This window comes from Nicotiana sylvestris, chromosome 10, assembly GCF_000393655.2.
Source record: "Nicotiana sylvestris chromosome 10, ASM39365v2, whole genome shotgun sequence".
Classification (NCBI taxonomy): domain Eukaryota; kingdom Viridiplantae; phylum Streptophyta; class Magnoliopsida; order Solanales; family Solanaceae; genus Nicotiana; species Nicotiana sylvestris.
This window is the reverse complement of record NC_091066.1, coordinates 19,885,953-19,903,702: the sequence shown is the minus strand read 5'-3', so window position 1 is coordinate 19,903,702 and position 17,750 is coordinate 19,885,953. Positions and strand designations below refer to the sequence as shown.

Genomic DNA, 17,750 nt, shown 5'->3' with positions numbered 1-17,750 from the left:
ATCAATGATTTTCATGGGAGAAATTTGGTGTTTTTGGTAGAACCTAGGTTTTTCAAATTTTGGAAATTTTGACCTCTATTTGAGGTCTGATTTCAAAACAAATTAAATATTTGTGTTCGCGAGGGAATGGATAATCGGGTTTTGGTTTGAACCTCGGGTTTTTACCATGTGGGCCCGGGGGCAATTTTTGACTTTTTGGGTAAAACTTTGGAAAATTTATTTTCATGCATTAGAATTGATTATTTAGCGTTTATTGATGTAATTAAGTAACTTGTGGCTAGATACGAGCGAATTGGTGGTGGAATCAAGGGGTAAAGCGATAGTTGAGACTTGAATTGTATTCGTGGCATCAAGGTAAGTGTTTAGTCTAACCTTAGCTTGAAGGATTAGGAGTCGAGTCCTATTTGCTATGTGGTATTTGTTGAGTACGATGTATAGACATGATGACAAGTATCTATACGTTGGTGTCAAGCATGCTTGTGAGTCTTATATTATGATTATTATGACTTCATTGTATTATTCATGCTTTAGTGATGATTTCTATTGTTGGGCAAAGTTTGTGGAAGTAATTATGTCATTTGAACATTGAGGAGCGTTGGCCCAAGTTGTATAATGAAATGTGAAAGTATAAATGGTAATTGAACCTTTTAGAGCATTGGCTCAAGTTGTGAAGTGAGTTGTGGAGTAAAAGTGAGATAAAGAAGAGAATTATTACGTGGCCTCCCTTGCCGAGATATTGTTGCTTTTAATGTTATCTCCCTTGCCGGGATGTTGATGCTTCTTTTGATATTGTTCCCTTGCCAGGACTTGATTGTTGAACTATTGTTCCCTTGCCGGGATTCTTATTGTAATTTCATTTATTCCCTTGCCCTATTGTTTGTGATTGTTGTTTGGGTGAGGAAGAATGTTAAAGCACGAAGGGTGATGCCGTGTATTATTTTGGTGAGAGAGTGTTAAAGCACGTACTGTGATGCCGTGTATGATTTGTGAGGAAGAGTGTAAAGCATGAAGGGTGATGTCATGCCGCACGATGTACAATTCCGTGCCGATTATATTGATTATATGGTGCGGACGAGAGTAAAAGCACGAAGGGTGATGCCGTGCACATTTTCATTACTTGATTGCTTTGGGTGAGTACGGGAGTAAAAGCATGAAGGGTGATGTCGTGCACTTATTGATTCCTGATTTTGTTGGTATCTGAGATATGTTGTTCCTTTTTAATTACCCGCTGTCTCTCTATTCTTAAGTGATAGTTTCCCCGCATCATGTTTTCCCTTCCATACTTGATTGTATATTACTGTTCTTCTTTTCCGCTGTATATAGTTAAATTGCACAGGTTTATTTGGTAGTCTGGTCCTAGCCTCGTCACTACTTCGCCGAGGTTAGGCTAGACACTTACCAGCACATGAGATTGGTTGTGCTGATACTACACTTTGCACTGTGTGCAGATCCCGGAGCAGCAGCTTTTGGACCGTAGCTTGGGTGGCTGGCTTCAGTCCACACGGAGATCCAAGGTAGTCCTGCAGGCGTCCGCAGGCCTTGGCGTCTTCCTCTATCCCTTTATCCTGTTTCATTTACTTATTTCAGAAACAATGTATCTTTTATCTTTCGGACTTTGTATATGGTATTCTTATACCGTCTGTGAAACTGTGACACCAGTTCTGGGTAGTCAGTGCTCAAACAGTTGTATTGGATACATATTGAGATAGTTATTGCTTTTCTTCCTCTTATTGTAAATTCCGCTGTCTACACGTTATTGCTTCATAATTGTTAAAGAATATAAATGAGTAAAAAGGTAATTTGTTCAAACAGTCGGTTTGCCTAGCTCACACTAGTAGGCGCCATCACGACTTTCGAGGGCGAAAAATCCGGATCGTGACAATAAGACTATCATATTAGAAGGTGATAAGTGCAAATGTTAGATTAATAGTCCTTTTGTGTTTGCTTATTCTATTTAGTATTTTATTCCTGTGACATAAGCTTTAGATGATGCTACTTTTTAAGAAATCTAATAATATAAATAAGAAAATATTACTTGAGCACAATTGCTATAAATTTCATCAGCTCATTATATGTCGGGTAATATTATATTGTGTTGCTATTAGAGGAATGACTATGCACTTGAATAAACTGAAGAATGTTTGTTGTAACTTGTAAGTTAAAGAAATATACGAAGGAGTATATACAAAGACGGATCCATGGTTTAAATTTTATGAATTCAATCTTTAAGGTTTTTATTATTGAACTCGTTATATTTTTAAACTTATGGTTCATATTTACTATTTGTTACAATTTTAATAAATTTTTTTATATAAATTTGTGATTTGCATCGAATTACTGGGTTCATCTAAACCTAGTTCCAAAGGGCTGAATGCGCCCCTGGGTATATGTGACCAAAGGCCTATGACGAGGGCAAATTTATTCGAAAATTTATACGAAGGTAAGATATAAATAATTTCCAAAGTACAGGGATAATTTCAGCCCTTTTTTGAAAAAATTAAGTAGGTTAACAACAACAACATACCCAGTATAATTCTATAAGTGAGTTCTAGGAAGGATAGTGTGTACGCAGATCTTACCCCCTATCTGGCGAGATAGCGAGGCTGTTTCCAATAGACCATCGGCTTAAGGAAAGGTGAAGAAAACGAAGAAGAAAGAAAGAACAGAGAGACGAAGGACGAGATAAGGAAAAGGGGAGAAAGACAACGATAGTAACAGCAACAACAACAACAACAACAAAACCAGTAACAGAAAATAGCCTCAAACAGTAACAAACTGAAAAAAATTAAGTAGGTTGAAAGAGAAGGATAGTTTGTACTATTTAATTTCAATAATTTTGTTAAATTCGAACGCAAGAACTGTAATGTGAGGTTGATACAAGTATATTAATTAATCGAATTTCTGAGTTTTGCATGTGTACAAAAATTACAAATGTGTGTATACTACTAAGTGGGAGAAATATTGGTTGAATATTGATCAGAATCTTTAGGTGTTGTAAGGCAACTGGGGATAGCAACCAAAAGTGTGGTCAAGAGGGCCAATTTGATTAGAAGAAGCCACCCCTTCTTTCCTTAGCTTCTGCATTGTGTGTGCTTCATATGCCTTTGCTCTCTGCAACACACAATTATCCTAATGAGTTTAAGTTTAATAGATTGGCAATAAAAAGCTAGTCCGTGCACAAAATATTTTGCATTCACGTAGCCTAATCTAATGCAAGTATTAGTGGTTGCTTTACCACTTAAACTCGGAACCTATAGATCAGGCGGAGACAACTTTAATTTACTGTTGCTCCAAGGCTCCCCTTCGTTCAATAAATTGGCAATATAAAAAATATTTACATAATCATATCACTTACAAATAATTACAAGTAAATTTCTATCATAAGTGCTACTAATTTGCTAGTTGATAAAAATGGCATGTAACTTGTTATCACATATTAAATTACACTATAATATTATAATTTTTTTTTATGTTATGTATGTGTGTAACTTTTAATCTACCCTGATTAATCTTTAATCAATGCATATTAAATTATTCTTGAGTGAACCAAGAAAAGTATAAAAGATTACCTGCAATGTCTCCAAAATGTCTGTCTCTGAGTTGAAGTTATTATATGTGCTTGCTGCAGAAAGCTTCATGGAAAGAAACTGAATCCAAAAAAAAAAAATTATTTTTTTATAATAAGTCAATCTTTGTTCTCTCTCTTTTGGGTCAATCAGAAAAGGAATTGTACTAATTTCAGCTCACCTCCACTTGATTTTGCAAGGATTGCACGTAGTTAATTATTTCATCCAACATTACTGCCATACCCATAGACTGCAATTTGATTAAAATGGAACATTATTATGTTAAAATTATGTCTGTTTACTTGAGAGAAATTTTAATCTTTGTACTAAAATTAAAATATATTGTTCAAAGATAGAAATCAAGATTACCTTGTAACATCCAGGAACAATGTCTTGCAAACACCTAAGTCTTTCATTAATTTTTCCTCTTCTCACCTGAATTAATAGAAAAAAAAATGCATTAGTCATTACAAGTTCATATGTGGAAAAACAATAAACCAAACAATGAAAAATAGAATTTACAAGAAGGAGAGAAAAATAGGAAATTACCCTTTCAGCTAAACTGTGACTATCAGTCGCTTGACCTCTCTTGGCTCTTACATGCACCACTTGCCTTGGGTTGTCTTCTTCCTTTTCATCACTTTTCACTTTCTTTCCTTTTCCTTTACTCTGCAAATGTCCAAACTGAGGTATAAGCACCATGTATATAGACAGGGGCGGAGTTATATCACCCAAGAAACTAAAAAATCAGTCTGATCAACAAAGCATCTTGTATTCATGCAGGGTCCATGAAAGGGCCGCACCCAAGGGCGAATCCAGGATTTCGAGCAAGGGAATTCATTATTTTAAAGGAGTGAACAGTAAAAAACTCATTAAATGGGTTTGTCAAAAAAATTGCAGCGACAATGAATGGAAGTCGCGACATTAAGGAGATTATGAGCCCCCTTAGCAGTGAGCTAAGATGTTGGGTTATGTCAATGTGGATTCAAAATATAATATATAATCATAAAATAAAAGTTTGACCTTATATATACAATGTAATTTTTTGGCGAAGAGGGTTCGGATGAACACCCTTCTGCCCCGAATCCTCCCCTGGGTGTGACATAAATAACATACCCTAATAAAAGCATTAGTACTGCTTACACAGCTTGAACCGTGACCTATACTATAAGCTACACGAAGACAACTTTGTCGTTAGCTTAAAAGGAGTTTAATTGAATCCCTTCGCGAGAAAATTATATTATGTAAACAGGGTAAAAATTAATAGTAATTGTGTATATATAAATTGTTGAATCCTACGTAAGGAAAACTTCTAGTGTAATGGAATAAGTGGCTCAAGAATTGCTTTAAATTGCAAGTTAAATTCTTAAGTGGTCCGGCCGAATTCCCCGCATAACGAGAACTTAGTGCACCGGAGTGTCCTTTCCTAATTTTGGTACTAAGTACAATTAAAAAAATTCAAGAATTACTCACAGTTTTTCTTTTGGTCCCACTCCGAGAAACTGCAGGAGATGAATATGCAGAGCTGCTTTCTGGGGTCTCTATTATTTTCCTCTTCTTGCATTCATTGATATCATTTCTAGCTTGGATTATAACCTTATTCTTGTCATCTTCTTGAAAATTTCCATTGAAATTTTCTGTTAAACAAACCGGGAATTCAGGTGCTTGGGTTATAATATTTTCATTGGAAAATCCAACAAAGCTCTGAAAATTGAGGTTTGACATATCCAAGGAAGTGGGGTTATTGAAATTCAAGCTGGAGTCAATGTTAAATACAGAAAATGGTGGATTATTGATTTGCATGTCTGGATTGAGTAGATGATAAGCCATAGCAACTTTTGGTGTATTATTATAAAATTTGCAGCTCACAAGGGATGTCAAGTGTATGTTTTCTGATGATAAGAGAGGTTGTGACTAACATCTATATATATAGAGAGAGTATGGGCAAAATTGAGCATTGTTTGTGAAATTTTCAATTTGTTTTTTCATTAAAGAATGGAATAGTAGTGAAGCAATTTGAGGTTGCCACTTGGAAATTTGGGGTCTGTGTCTTTGTTCCCCGTATGGACCATACTCAGGAGATGTATACAATTCCCTGGGACCCTGAATTAGGAGTTGGGATTATGAGCCCAATTCGTATGAATATTAACACGATATAACCCAGATCAAACATGATGTTAGAACACTATATATGCAACAACAATCCAATAGAATCTCATTAGTGTATGCAGAGCGTATCCCTAACCCGAGATAGGGAGACTATTTCCGGAAGACTCTCGGCGCAACTATATAATTTGGATTAGCAAGAGCGGTTGTGTACTTGTTTGAGTTATGCCGCAATTGACCTTCATCTCTTTTACCCTTTCTCCAATATAGCAGCGTCAATGAGACAACTACCATACACAACTGCAATTAATGAAACCCTGATGAGCCTTCCATTACGAGCTTCATTGGGTTGAGCCTACACTCACCGTCATACTATACCCACCAAATACATAAAGTACACAACACAATAATCAATTATCATATTTATCATTGGGCTCGTGTTTATGGACTATCATCAAACTCGAACATTTAAATATACAACAACAACAACAACGAATCTAGTATATTGGGGAGGGTAGTGTGTACGCAGATTTTACCCCTACCTTATAAAGATAGAGAGACTGTTTCCGATAGACCCTCGATTCAAGGAACAATGGAGATAAAACAACAAGTAGCAAACAATAGTAACAATAATATATTAAGTTAACGGGCACGAATGACACGTCATATATAACAGAAAAGAACCATGAACAACTCGAACATTTAAATATAAATAAAATATTTAATAGTAATGTAAGTCCATTTTTCTTACAGAATTATCATAATTCTTTTTTATTAAGAAAAAGGAAAAAGGATTATTTTGAATGTCATAAGAAGTTGCCAATAAACGCATTTAATGCTTAAATAGTACTACTACTACAAGAGCATCTAAAAAGTCATATCAAGATGGGGAGCCACTCCTTTCATTGCTTTATTGATTAGATATCAATTTTTAACATGATATTACAACAGGCAAAAATACTTGCTCATATTATGAACTATCAACTTACTGAAAGGAGATATAATTGTATCTTCTACTTTTACTTTGGAATTTGTATCTTTTGAAATTACGACGTGAATTTTGCGTAGTTAGGTTAAAATACAAAACTTTGCATGGCGTATCCTCCGAATGAACTTGCCTTAGCGGAATGTCCCCGTTTTAATTGGTCTTAGCAAAATGTATCCATTTTTGACTTGAGCACCATAGTTATTCAATTTTTAAAACTTGAAATACTTTATTTGGTGGCGAAAAATAGAAAATGATCGATTACTGGTAAAATTATTTGAATGTTGACAATTTATGCTTAAATATTTTAGTTCAAACATAATTTATGGTGATTTACCGTAAAAATCTCAAAATTTCATTATTTGTACCTTAGAAAGTCCTGAAAAAGCAGAAATATTTATTCATATTATGAACTATCCACTTACTGAAAGAAGATCAATTGTATTTTCTACTTTTACTTTGGAATTTATATTTTTTAAAATTCCAACTTGAATTTTGCGTGGTTAGGTTAAAATAGGGATTCTAGTTAGAAATCTCATCAGTCTTCCAAGGGCCTTTTTATGCTCAACATTTAAGTCTTATAAGGGTTTACTTGCACATTAAAAGATTTAATTACACTTAAAAAGGGTTGTATTTTAATCGTAGAATAAATAAATAAATAAATAAATAAAAGCATTTCCATTTCATCTAATAATTTAAACTTTAAGTGAATTCACAAAATTTAATAGAAATCATGGGCGACCGAAGAGCATCAGTAGCTGCAATTTCGTGTGCTGGTCTCTTTTCTCAAGTATTAAACACATCACTATGATTAATTTTATATTATCTATTTTGTGACACTCTTTCCTTTTTAGTCAGTCTCAAATAAAAGACATCTTTTTGTATTTAGTAGTAATTTTATTTTAAACTTCTTATCTTATTTTTACTGTGTTGTTTATATCTGCATAATTTTTTTATGACTTATTTTACACCATAAATTTTAAAAATCTTTTATTCGATCTTAAATTCTTAACTCGGGACGGAAGGAGAAGCATTTTTGTGGTATGAGTGGATTTAAAAATCGTAAAAGTGGCAGTGAAAGATAAGCAATAAGACCCATTAAGGGATCGATAATGATGTGCATGCACTTTAATTTGGTTACAAATAATCAGTATCAAATCAAAGTGGGTTTATTGGTGATTGGACATTCACCCCCTCAGAATTAAGAAACAATCATTTTATTAAGGTCTTAAATAATCACATTACTCCTTGTCGATATCATACCTCAATACTAAGGAACCAATTAAATCAGAGTTAGGTGAGACCATTATTTGATTACTCATAGGGAAAGAAGCAATACGTCTTCTTTTTTCCCTTTTCCTTAGAATAATTCAGAAACGTCGTAGGGAAAAACCCATAAATCATCCGTTGGAAGTATTAATAAATTAAAGAATATGGAAAAACTACTTTGACCTAAGATAAGTCATAAACACGTGGAAGAACAAAGATCCTTTATAATTCTTGGTTTATAAATATTTTTCATTCTCGTACTTTGCGAGAAAGTCTAATATTACTCCCCGTTAAAAGTTTGATTGATCTATATCCTTGTTGTTACACTTTTAGCTCGAAATTGGCCTTATTAATCAATAGCCGCAGGAACAGGGCTAAACCAAACTTTGAACCACAAGGGAAATTTTGAACTTGGATTAACACATAAATTTTCCACGTGGCTATGCCAGAGGACAAAGTTAGACCTTCCACATACCACAAATACCACAAGAGCAAAGTTAGACCTTTCAGAAATTACAAGGGCAAATCTAACCCTTTTGCCTATATAAATTATAATATTGGTCCATTAAAGACTAAGGGTACTTTCGAGCCAAAATTATAACGGTGAGAACTTGGATGAGACAAACTTTTAACGGACAGTAATATTAGATCTTTTCGCGAAATACAAAGGCAAATTTGAACCTTTTCCCATGATTATATAAAAAATAATATTCCCTAGATGAACTATATTAAAAGAAAGTTGTATTGCTTCTTCCCTAGGTTTAAAAAATTACTAATATATCCATTTTTTAAAGTTAGTCTTCTTCTCCAGTGTTCCGTTACTTAAAATACAAAGTAGTTAAATATATTGTGTTGTAGGGAACACAAAGCTGGAATAGCTCAGTTGGTTAGAGCGTGTGGCTGTTAACCTCAAGGTCGGAGGTTAGCCCTCCTTCTAGCTCTCATGTCATATCCGTTTTAATATTACTGGTATTTTTTTCACCATTTTTGTTTTTGAAACAAACGCAGCCTAATATCTATCATATCATAACGGGTTCTGCATATTGGGCCTTGTAAAGGTTACAGCTCAAGCCCAATACAGATGGTAACGAGCCCAAATTCAATCGACTAGTTCAAGCCCATCCATTTCATCCCTTCCTTAAACACCATTTCACCCTAGGGTTCTTCTTCATCTCTCAAACTAAACATAGCTAGGGTTTCTCGCCGGCGCTGATTGCTGTCTTTCTCTCACAGGTCCTATTCTCCTCCACCTTTTTTATGAGACTGCTGCATTTAATTTTTATACTTCAATATTCAATGTTTAACCCATTGTCTCGAAGGAAATAGTATGTTTTAGCCGCAGGAGTAGCTTTGTAGTATCTTTTTTGTAACGTCACACTCATTTAGCTGATATTATTAGAGTTTGTATGCAAAATATTGCTTTATCAAGTAAAATTTCGTTCTTTCTTATTTGCTGGTAGATTAGTTTTTACTATGCGTCGTTCTATTAATTATGCTTATTTTCTATTATTCCATTGTTTAATCAGCTGAATTATTAAGTGGATAAGGGTAGAAGGACAGGCTCATTATCCACCAAGTTTCTAACCATGTGCCGCCGGCCATAGGGGATTTCCCCACTTGTGGGACTATACGGGGTCGTTGTTATTATTGTTATTGTATTGAATGATAATGTAATGAGCCTGAATGTATTGGAATAGATACAAATGATTTATATAGCGAACCCTAACTAGTATGGGATTGAAATGTCGATTGATTGATTGGTTGAATTGTTGAATTATTAGATCTGTGAAGATGTACACGTCAAGGCAAAAGATTCACAAGGATAAAGATGCTGAACCTACTGAATTTGAGGAGTCTGTTGCACAGGTTAGTTTTGTTCTTTTTTGTTATGGCACTAGTTATTCAGGACCTAAAAAATTGGTATGGATACAATGTTTCTGAAAAAATTTACTGTATTTTTGTTGAACAGGCTTTGTTTGATATGGAAAACACCAACCAAGAGCTGAAGAGCGAATTGAAGGACCTATACATCAATTCAGCAGTGTAAGAGTTGGCAAAATTGCATAGTTCTGTTGTTAGTAAATGTTAAGTTATATCCTTCTAAAAAAACAAATGTTAAGTTATATGCATTGACAATGTAAAGATATTTTACACCATTAGTGAATTTTAATGGGTTAGTTACCATTAGGGGTGTCAATGCTCAATGGATATTTAAAAATCGACTAAATCGACCGAACCGTATCGCATCGAACCGATTTTTAGGTTTCTTTTAATAAAATCGTAGGTTTTTATATAAATCTATAACTGTACCGATAATTAGAGTATGTTTTTTATCTTATGAAAATAAATCGAAAAATAGCGAACCGTACCGAATAATAAGGAAAAATATATTTATACATTAAGTTTAAAAATAGTAAAACATTAAGTTTTTTTGGGCGTTGAAATTATGAAAACGATTACTAGGCCAACAAGTAATTAAACTTAAAATCCAATTCCTATACTAGTATACTACTATTGAAACTAAATTATTTCCAACATATTCACTAGCAAGACACAAGGTATTCTAGCAATTATGAGTAGCAAACTACAGTGTATTGAATATTTTTTCTTTTGTATGATTTAAATTTTGTATTTTCGAATATTTAATCTTCTATAGACTTTATTCTTGAGTCCCAACTTACTTAATATCTTTTCTCTAGGATGATTTATATTTTTTTTTTGTTTTTGCTTAGTTTCTTTTACGCTATTGTCGAATAGTTGATGGATATATACTCTGACCATCTTTCATATTTTCATAAATCATCACCCTTTAAAAAGTAAAAATGTCTAGAAAGTTTTGCTAAGTCCTCTAAAAGTACTTATGTTGTTGTATTCTGCTTCTACTAATGACTTTTAACTAAGGCTGTCCTCTAAAAGTACTTATATTGTTGTATTCTGCTTCTACTAGTGACTTTTAACTAAGGCTGTACTGTGGGCCGGCCTGGGCCCGGGATCGCGGTCCAAACGGGCCGGTTCAATTGGGCCTGGGCTTAAGTGGTGCAAAAGACCGCGGCGGGCTGGTTCAACACAAATAGCCCGTGAGCCCGGGACCGGCAGGCGGGCCTAGGCTGGTTCAACCAGGCCAAACGGGCCCCAAAATTGGTCTGTTATGCACTTTAAAAAATAGCCATTTGGCCTCCAAACTTTGCTTTAACCCCAAGCTTTTTATAATTACACTTTTTCCCAATTCTCAACTATAAATACCCCCCCCCCAATTCTTTCAATTTTACTCACAAATTCATCAATCTCTCTAATTTTCTTCTATAATTGCTTACTTTGTTATTGCAATTTCGTAAAAAATTGTGAAGTTGGTGAATTGAAGTATTCATGTCTTCAAGTCTTCAACGATATTCAATTTTCAAGAAGTTGTTCGTCAATTCGGTAAACTCGTTCCAACTCTTAAGTTTTAATTTTCCGATAGTCAATTTTGCCATGATGTTGCACCGGGTCAACAATTAAATGAAGAAGTTATGAATGCTCTTTATCCTAATGAAACTATCTTTGAAAATGATGAGGAAAATGATGATTTAGATGAAACGCAACCGAATTTAGATGATACACCTACTAGTCCTGTTAATAACCCAAATGATGTCTCGCCTGACCCTCCTATAGTAACCCCTACTTTTAATAGACAACCTGCTAAACGGCCTGAAACATCTCTTGTTTGACACTTTTTTACTCAACTAAGAGAACAAAATAAGGCTAAGTGTAAAACTTGTGGGTCTCAACTAGTTCATAAATTTACTGGAGACCGTAGCCTATATATATATATATATGTGTGTATATATATATATATATACATACACATATATAAGGCACTATATATATCTCTTATACATATAAACTATATATATATATATATATAATACACCCTTATATATTCATACTATACACACTATATATACTATATATATTTATATAGTTATATATAAGCAATTTATACTAGTATATACATATATAGTTTACAAGAAAGTGCCTTAGATAAAAAAAAATAGCCTATATATATATATATATTTGTATGTATATATATATACATACACACATATATAAGACACTATATATATCTCTAATACATATAAACTATATACATACTATACATACTATACATACTATATATATTTATATAGTTATATATAAGCAATTTATACTAGTATATACATATATAATTTACAAGAAAGTGCCTTAAATAAAAAAAATTAAAAAAAATAGCCCGGAACGAAAAAAGCCCGTTAGGCCCGGTACCATGTGGGCTTAGGACCACCGTGGGCTGGTTCCACACATTGGGACCGTTTGGCCCGGGACCGCCTCAGCCCGGCCCGTTTGTCCCGGCACGTTTAGGCCCGTTTGGCCCGGGACCGGACCACAATACAGCCCTACTTTTAACTAGTGACATTTTTAAAAAAATCGAAAATTAACCGAACCATACCGATTCCGAAGAGAAACCGACATAATTGGTACGGTTTTTAAAAGTATAATTTTTATTATGCATAATAAAATAACCGAAAAATTGGTATGGTATAAATTTTATAAAATAACCGGCCGAACCGAACCATTGACACCCCTAGTTACAATGTTTATCATATTACCAATTAATGTTTATCAAGAGATTTACCGGTAATTACCTAGTAAGTGACCTGATTCTGTAATATTTTTTACGAGGCAGCGCATAGAACTTAGAGATATGCTTCACATTTCCTTCTTGTGATTGGTTTTGTTGGACTGTTTCTGCAGACAAATTGATGTGTCAGGAAACAAGAAGGCTGTTGTTATCCATGTCCCCTACAGGCTGAGAAAAGCTTTCTGCAAGATTCACGTCCGCCTTGTTAGGGAGCTCGAGAAGAAATTCAGTGGGAAGGTAGCTATTGAACTCTTTTCCTAGTAGTCTCTTGAGTATATATTCGAGCATTGAATTTTTTGGAGTCTTCTTATCTGAAATGATCATATATTGAACAGTTATGAATAGTTATGGTTATCTGGAATTAAATGTTCCGCATAATGCAATTATGTCAAATATTGAGCCTCTCATGCTGGCTTCAAGATTTACCATGGCGTCGTTTTTTGTGATTGGGGCAACATTCTTCTTATATTTAAGGAGGAAAAGTTTTCTTGTTACATTTTGGAATTTGCATTGAGAAATGCACGTATATGAGGTTGGCTCGTGATCCTAGTGGTTTTGACATTATTCTTGTACGGCGTATTTGCACCTATGTTTGAATCATGGTTTGCTGCTATTCTGATTTATGGAAACCTATCTAGGTGTAGAAGTTGGAGCCCAGTCTTTGCTATCATGCTCGTGAAATGAAGATCTTCAGTAATTGGCCTTCGTCATCTATACTGCTACTTTCGTGCAAATTCTAGGCATCATTGAAATCATTCTGTTAGTTAGTATCTTGTTGGATGTTTATTGCACTAAGAATATACTGTGGTGGACTTCTAATTTTTGGCCCCATTTAGTGCATCGTGAAGTGGATCAACTAGGACATAATTTTAAGTGCAGCTTTTTTATGAGAGCTTTAGTAAGATGAGAAAGTTAATTCATAACTTTAATCTCTTCACCCTAGTTCAACTCATATTACTCCTTGGTGCTTTCTCTACATTGTCCAAACGTATCTATGCCTAATAGATGCTAGTTGGATGCGGTGTGAGAATAACCCTCTATGGTCAACACATAGTTATGCTATTTTCCTTTGATTGTTGTTATAATGCACATAAACACTGCACTTTTTATATATGGTTATATTTTAGTTGCAATAGTTGTATTAGCTATCTTATTTGTTGCCTTTTTGTGTATGACAATGTATCTTGCTGGTGTTTTTCGGAATTTAATGAAGTGCTATTTCTCTAAGGATGTAATCTTCATTGCCACCCGGAGAATAGCGAGGCCTCCAAAGAGAGGTTCTGCTGCTCAACGGCCACGTAGCAGGACTCTTACTTCTGTTCATGATGCCATATTGGAGGATGTAGTTGTACCTGCTGAGATTGTTGGGAAGCGTGTTAGGTATCGTGTTGACGGATCCAAGATAATGAAGGTAAGTTTATGGCACAATTTACTATAATGTTTTGTTGCTGAATGGTTTGTGTTTCATGTTTAATAGGAAAACGTTGTAGAAGTAGAAGTAGAATTTGTCACTTGGAGTTTGTTCACTTTCACTAATTATATCGAAGAACAGTTTAAATGATGGTTCCTGAAACATGTTAAGGTCAATTTAGAATTTAGGGATAATTATTAATTATGTGAAGGTTGAAGAGGTTATTTAGCTATGTTTGTTTTCTTTCTTAAAATATTCACTTGCCACAGTTATTGATAGTATCAGCACTTTTATGGCTAGGTATTCTTGGACCCAAAGGAACGAAACAACACCGAGTACAAGCTGGAGACTTTTTCAGCTGTTTACAGGAAGCTATCGGGCAAAGATGTTGTGTTTGAGTACCCCATCACTGAGGCTTAGGGTATAAAAGCTGGTCTTGGTACTGCGATGCTGAAGAACACATTTTAGTCAGTTTTTGAAATTTTGGTGTTTATATTATTTTATCTAGAAGCTAAGGAACAATGTAATATTGCTACCTGCTTTCTCTTAGCTCTTTAGATTACTGCCCTCTTTGTTGAGTTTAGTTTCGTTTGTTATGCTCTTGGTCTGTGTCAGCTCAATTGTTTGGATATTGCTCTTGGAAGAGCTGATTAAAACTGATCCTGGGCTCCTCAACTGTAGTAGTGCAAGTATCTGCTCAGCAAGCTGTTTGCACTTAGCAGCACTTTGAGTTGTAAGATAGTGATTAGAAGTTTCTTAAGGAAATATTTTATTTTCATTCTATTTTTTTTTTTGGAGAAAATGTTTTTTATGAAAATATTTGGTATTTGGTTGTAGAGTGGAAAATATTTTTTTTTCAAAAATATTATGTCAATAATAATATTGGCAAATATGATGTTTTGATGAAGTAACCAAATGTTAAAACATTTTCTTTTTTGGCAAAATGGCCCTGGTCATATCAGACGCTGACAATTTTTTCTTAACGGAAGCAGTAACTGGTAAAACATTGTTTAGCTGATCGGTTCTTGAAATGTTAGAAGTCACAAAGAAAAGAAAATAGCTGCTTAATAGGGAAACATGTGTTGATTTGTTTATCACGCTGATAGAAAGGGGTACATAGGTTCTCGGTTGTCACATATGGACCAAAACTTAGTTCAGATCTGCGGCATCTGTGCATATTGTAAACAAGTCTAAATTGAAAACAGTGACACTGAGACTATTTGGGGACATGTCGTTTTCAGATTTTGAGTTGGGGGAGCACAAGTTATTAAACATTTGTCTTACGCCAAAGTTTGGTCACCACCAAATTAGTTGAAGGATTTAAATTTTAAATGGACTTTTTACTACCCCATTGTAGGACTATCAAAATTTGATATTCCAATCATCTTTTAACGAAGCAAATGAGGTCTTTGCTTTGGACCAATCTTTAAAACAAATCACTCATTCACTTGTCCGTTTGTAATTAGAGAAATTATTACGAAGCCTTTATAAGTGAATTTATTGCTCAAATTATATATACGTATAAAACAAACTAATGTATGCATATATTAGATTATTGACTCTAAATTCTGAATTCACCTTTGGTCACATATTTGTTTATTTTTGTTCTTTTCCCTGCTTTAGCTTCTCTTCATTCATTTTTACTTCTGAGGAGGGTGGGTGTCAGGTTCAGTTTACTCTATTGCCTTGGTAAATTGAGTGACCCACTTTTCAATTTTCTTTTCTTGAATTTTCAGCAAACAACTTGTTAGGGTGGGTAGATTAGGTGGGACAAAGGATGCCAGAATTGAGAGAACCATGACCTCTTGAATGTATTCAAGCAATTTAAATTATCTCTCAATTGGTCTGAAGTCCACAATATACTCATGAAATGTAACGCAGGCCAGAGCCACTATGATGGACAAGCGAGAGCCAACACTTATTAAACTTAAAATTTTGTCCATGAGGTAAACATGGACAAAAATTCAAGACCGTCTACTTTGAGGGCTATATTTACCGTTCTGAGACGAATGTTTGTCAAAAAAAAACGAGATATATGTTTGTGGCGAATGAGAGCTATTGATATATCCCACCTCCCACGCCATGGTTGGTCCATCAATTCTATAGATGTTGATTTCTCATCATCTCAGATCATTCAGTTCCAACTTTTTGTGGAGATGAGGAATTGTGTGTTTCAGAAGATCCGTTAAAATGAGCACTTGTTGATTCGCTCTTTCTCCCAACTAATAACTTTAGCTTTAACATAAAATATAACATAACAATTGCAGGAATAATTTTTTTTTTGGGTAATATTGCAGGAATAATTGGATGTTACCTGGATAGCGTGCAAGATAATGAATAGCAAGTCACATAAAAACTTGATCCTTATATGTGCTGGCAACAAATGTAATATAAATGGAATTAAGAGCACCACATTATATATACTGATTTCTTTGTTGCGGACAAGGGAATTTCATTTTTTTAATTATGTTGGCTAGAATTAAACTCAAAAAGAAAAAAAGAAAGAAAAAACAACACAGTCGTTGAGCCTTATCGATCTATTTATTAGTTCGAGGACCTCCGGGGTCGTTTCGTATGATCGATATGCAAAAATAATTTTGGGATAAAATTTTTGTACCATCTTATCCCTTCTTTGGTTACTAATCTTGGAATAAGTTATCTTCCTAGGATTAAAAATAGTACCGGTATAATTTATACCTACTTGAGGGTGGAATAGTAATCTCATAGTAAGTTATCCCAGGATAAAGCAGTAAAATTGACAAATACAGGATTAATACAACATACCAAATAAGTCAATAAAAAATAATACTAGAATAACTAATTCCAATATATAATCCCAATATAATTAATCTCAACATAATTAATATCAGCATAACTTGTTGTAGGCATATAAATTTTATTAAAATTAAATCCATACAATAATTTGGATTATATTTTAAAGTTTAAGATACATTGGTCCAAATAAATATTATGGGATAATATATTTGAATTAATTATATAAGTCCAACATATATGGATTAAATAAATAAGTCTTAATCTATTCGGCTAGCCCATTTAATTGGGCTAAAGTGATGAACCCACTTCATTAAGCCCAAGATGTCATCTTCCTAGAGGCCCAGTTTGGTGCCACGTGCCAGATGATATGGCACACCAAGTCAAACGGAAGAGCCAATGGGATCATGTCACGTGTCAAAATGACAAGGCATGTCAAGTCACACTAAAGGCCCATGCAATCGCGCCACGTGTGCAAGTGACATGTTCTGGCCAATCAAATGCGGCCTTGTCACACTTCAATTTGATTGGTCGGAAAGAGTTTGTTCGTATCACAACTCTTCCCTCCTACAACTATAAATAGGGGTCCTCATAACCCCGAAAAGACACCAGAAGTTATAACAAGAAGCAAGAGAGAACTCGTGGATCAAACGCCGCAAATGTCGCTACAAGTTTCAAGCTTCAAGCAATCAATTTCAAGCTCAAGAACGAAGAACAAATCAAGGTCAAATTCAAGCAATCAAGCTCAAGCTCAAGAACAAGATCATCGTTCGTGGCAACAAACATAAATTCAAGATCAAGCTCAAAGGCCCTTGAATTTATATTAAAAAAGTAGAATCAGAGGAACTATAGAGATTGTACACTCAAATATTCGAAATAAAATACTACGATTGTTGCGATATTTTTCAATCTTGATTTTATTTTCTCGACATAATTTATTGTCTACAAATTCTGGCACGCCCAGTGGGACAATCTCTATCTCTC

The 17,750-nt window shown here is 34.3% G+C and overlaps 2 protein-coding genes across 2 annotated transcripts; one reads left to right on the top strand and one right to left on the bottom strand.

The window, feature by feature from the left end:
- Nucleotides 1-2,794: 2,794 nt before the first annotated feature.
- Nucleotides 2,795-5,607, bottom strand: LOC104242867 (transcription factor BEE 1-like). The gene is made up of 6 exons (XM_009797980.2): nucleotides 5,040-5,607; nucleotides 4,116-4,235; nucleotides 3,936-4,001; nucleotides 3,748-3,816; nucleotides 3,570-3,647; nucleotides 2,795-3,111 (listed from the first exon to the last, which is right to left on the bottom strand). The coding sequence occupies exons 1-6, from the start codon at nucleotides 5,394-5,396 to the stop codon at nucleotides 2,986-2,988; spliced, it is 816 nt and encodes a 271-aa protein (XP_009796282.1). The 5' UTR covers nucleotides 5,397-5,607; the 3' UTR covers nucleotides 2,795-2,985.
- A 3,444-nt stretch (nucleotides 5,608-9,051) lies between these two features.
- On the top strand, nucleotides 9,052-14,772 carry LOC104242865 (small ribosomal subunit protein eS7-like). The gene is made up of 6 exons (XM_009797979.2): nucleotides 9,052-9,159; nucleotides 9,708-9,792; nucleotides 9,896-9,969; nucleotides 12,697-12,820; nucleotides 13,812-13,994; nucleotides 14,295-14,772. Exons 2-6 carry the CDS (start codon nucleotides 9,718-9,720, stop codon nucleotides 14,412-14,414), a joined length of 576 nt encoding a protein of 191 aa, XP_009796281.1. The 5' UTR covers nucleotides 9,052-9,159; nucleotides 9,708-9,717; the 3' UTR covers nucleotides 14,415-14,772.
- Nucleotides 14,773-17,750: the final 2,978 nt, after the last annotated feature.

Bases quoted from the DNA above. Each gene is read 5' to 3' on its own strand.
- LOC104242865 (XM_009797979.2), top strand. From the start codon at position 9,718: ATGTACACGTCAAGGCAAAAGATTCACAAGGATAAAGATGCTGAACCT. The intron at 9,793-9,895 runs GTTAGTTTTGTT...TTTGTTGAACAG, and splicing joins TTGAGGAGTCTGTTGCACAG to GCTTTGTTTGATATGGAAAA. The intron at 13,995-14,294 runs GTAAGTTTATGG...TTTTATGGCTAG, and splicing joins ACGGATCCAAGATAATGAAG to GTATTCTTGGACCCAAAGGA.
- LOC104242867 (XM_009797980.2), bottom strand. From the start codon at position 5,396: ATGGCTTATCATCTACTCAATCCAGACATGCAAATCAATAATCCACCA. The intron at 4,236-5,039 runs GTGAGTAATTCT...GGACATTTGCAG, and splicing joins GTGGGACCAAAAGAAAAACT to AGTAAAGGAAAAGGAAAGAA. The intron at 4,002-4,115 runs GTAATTTCCTAT...CTATTAATTCAG, and splicing joins GTCACAGTTTAGCTGAAAGG to GTGAGAAGAGGAAAAATTAA.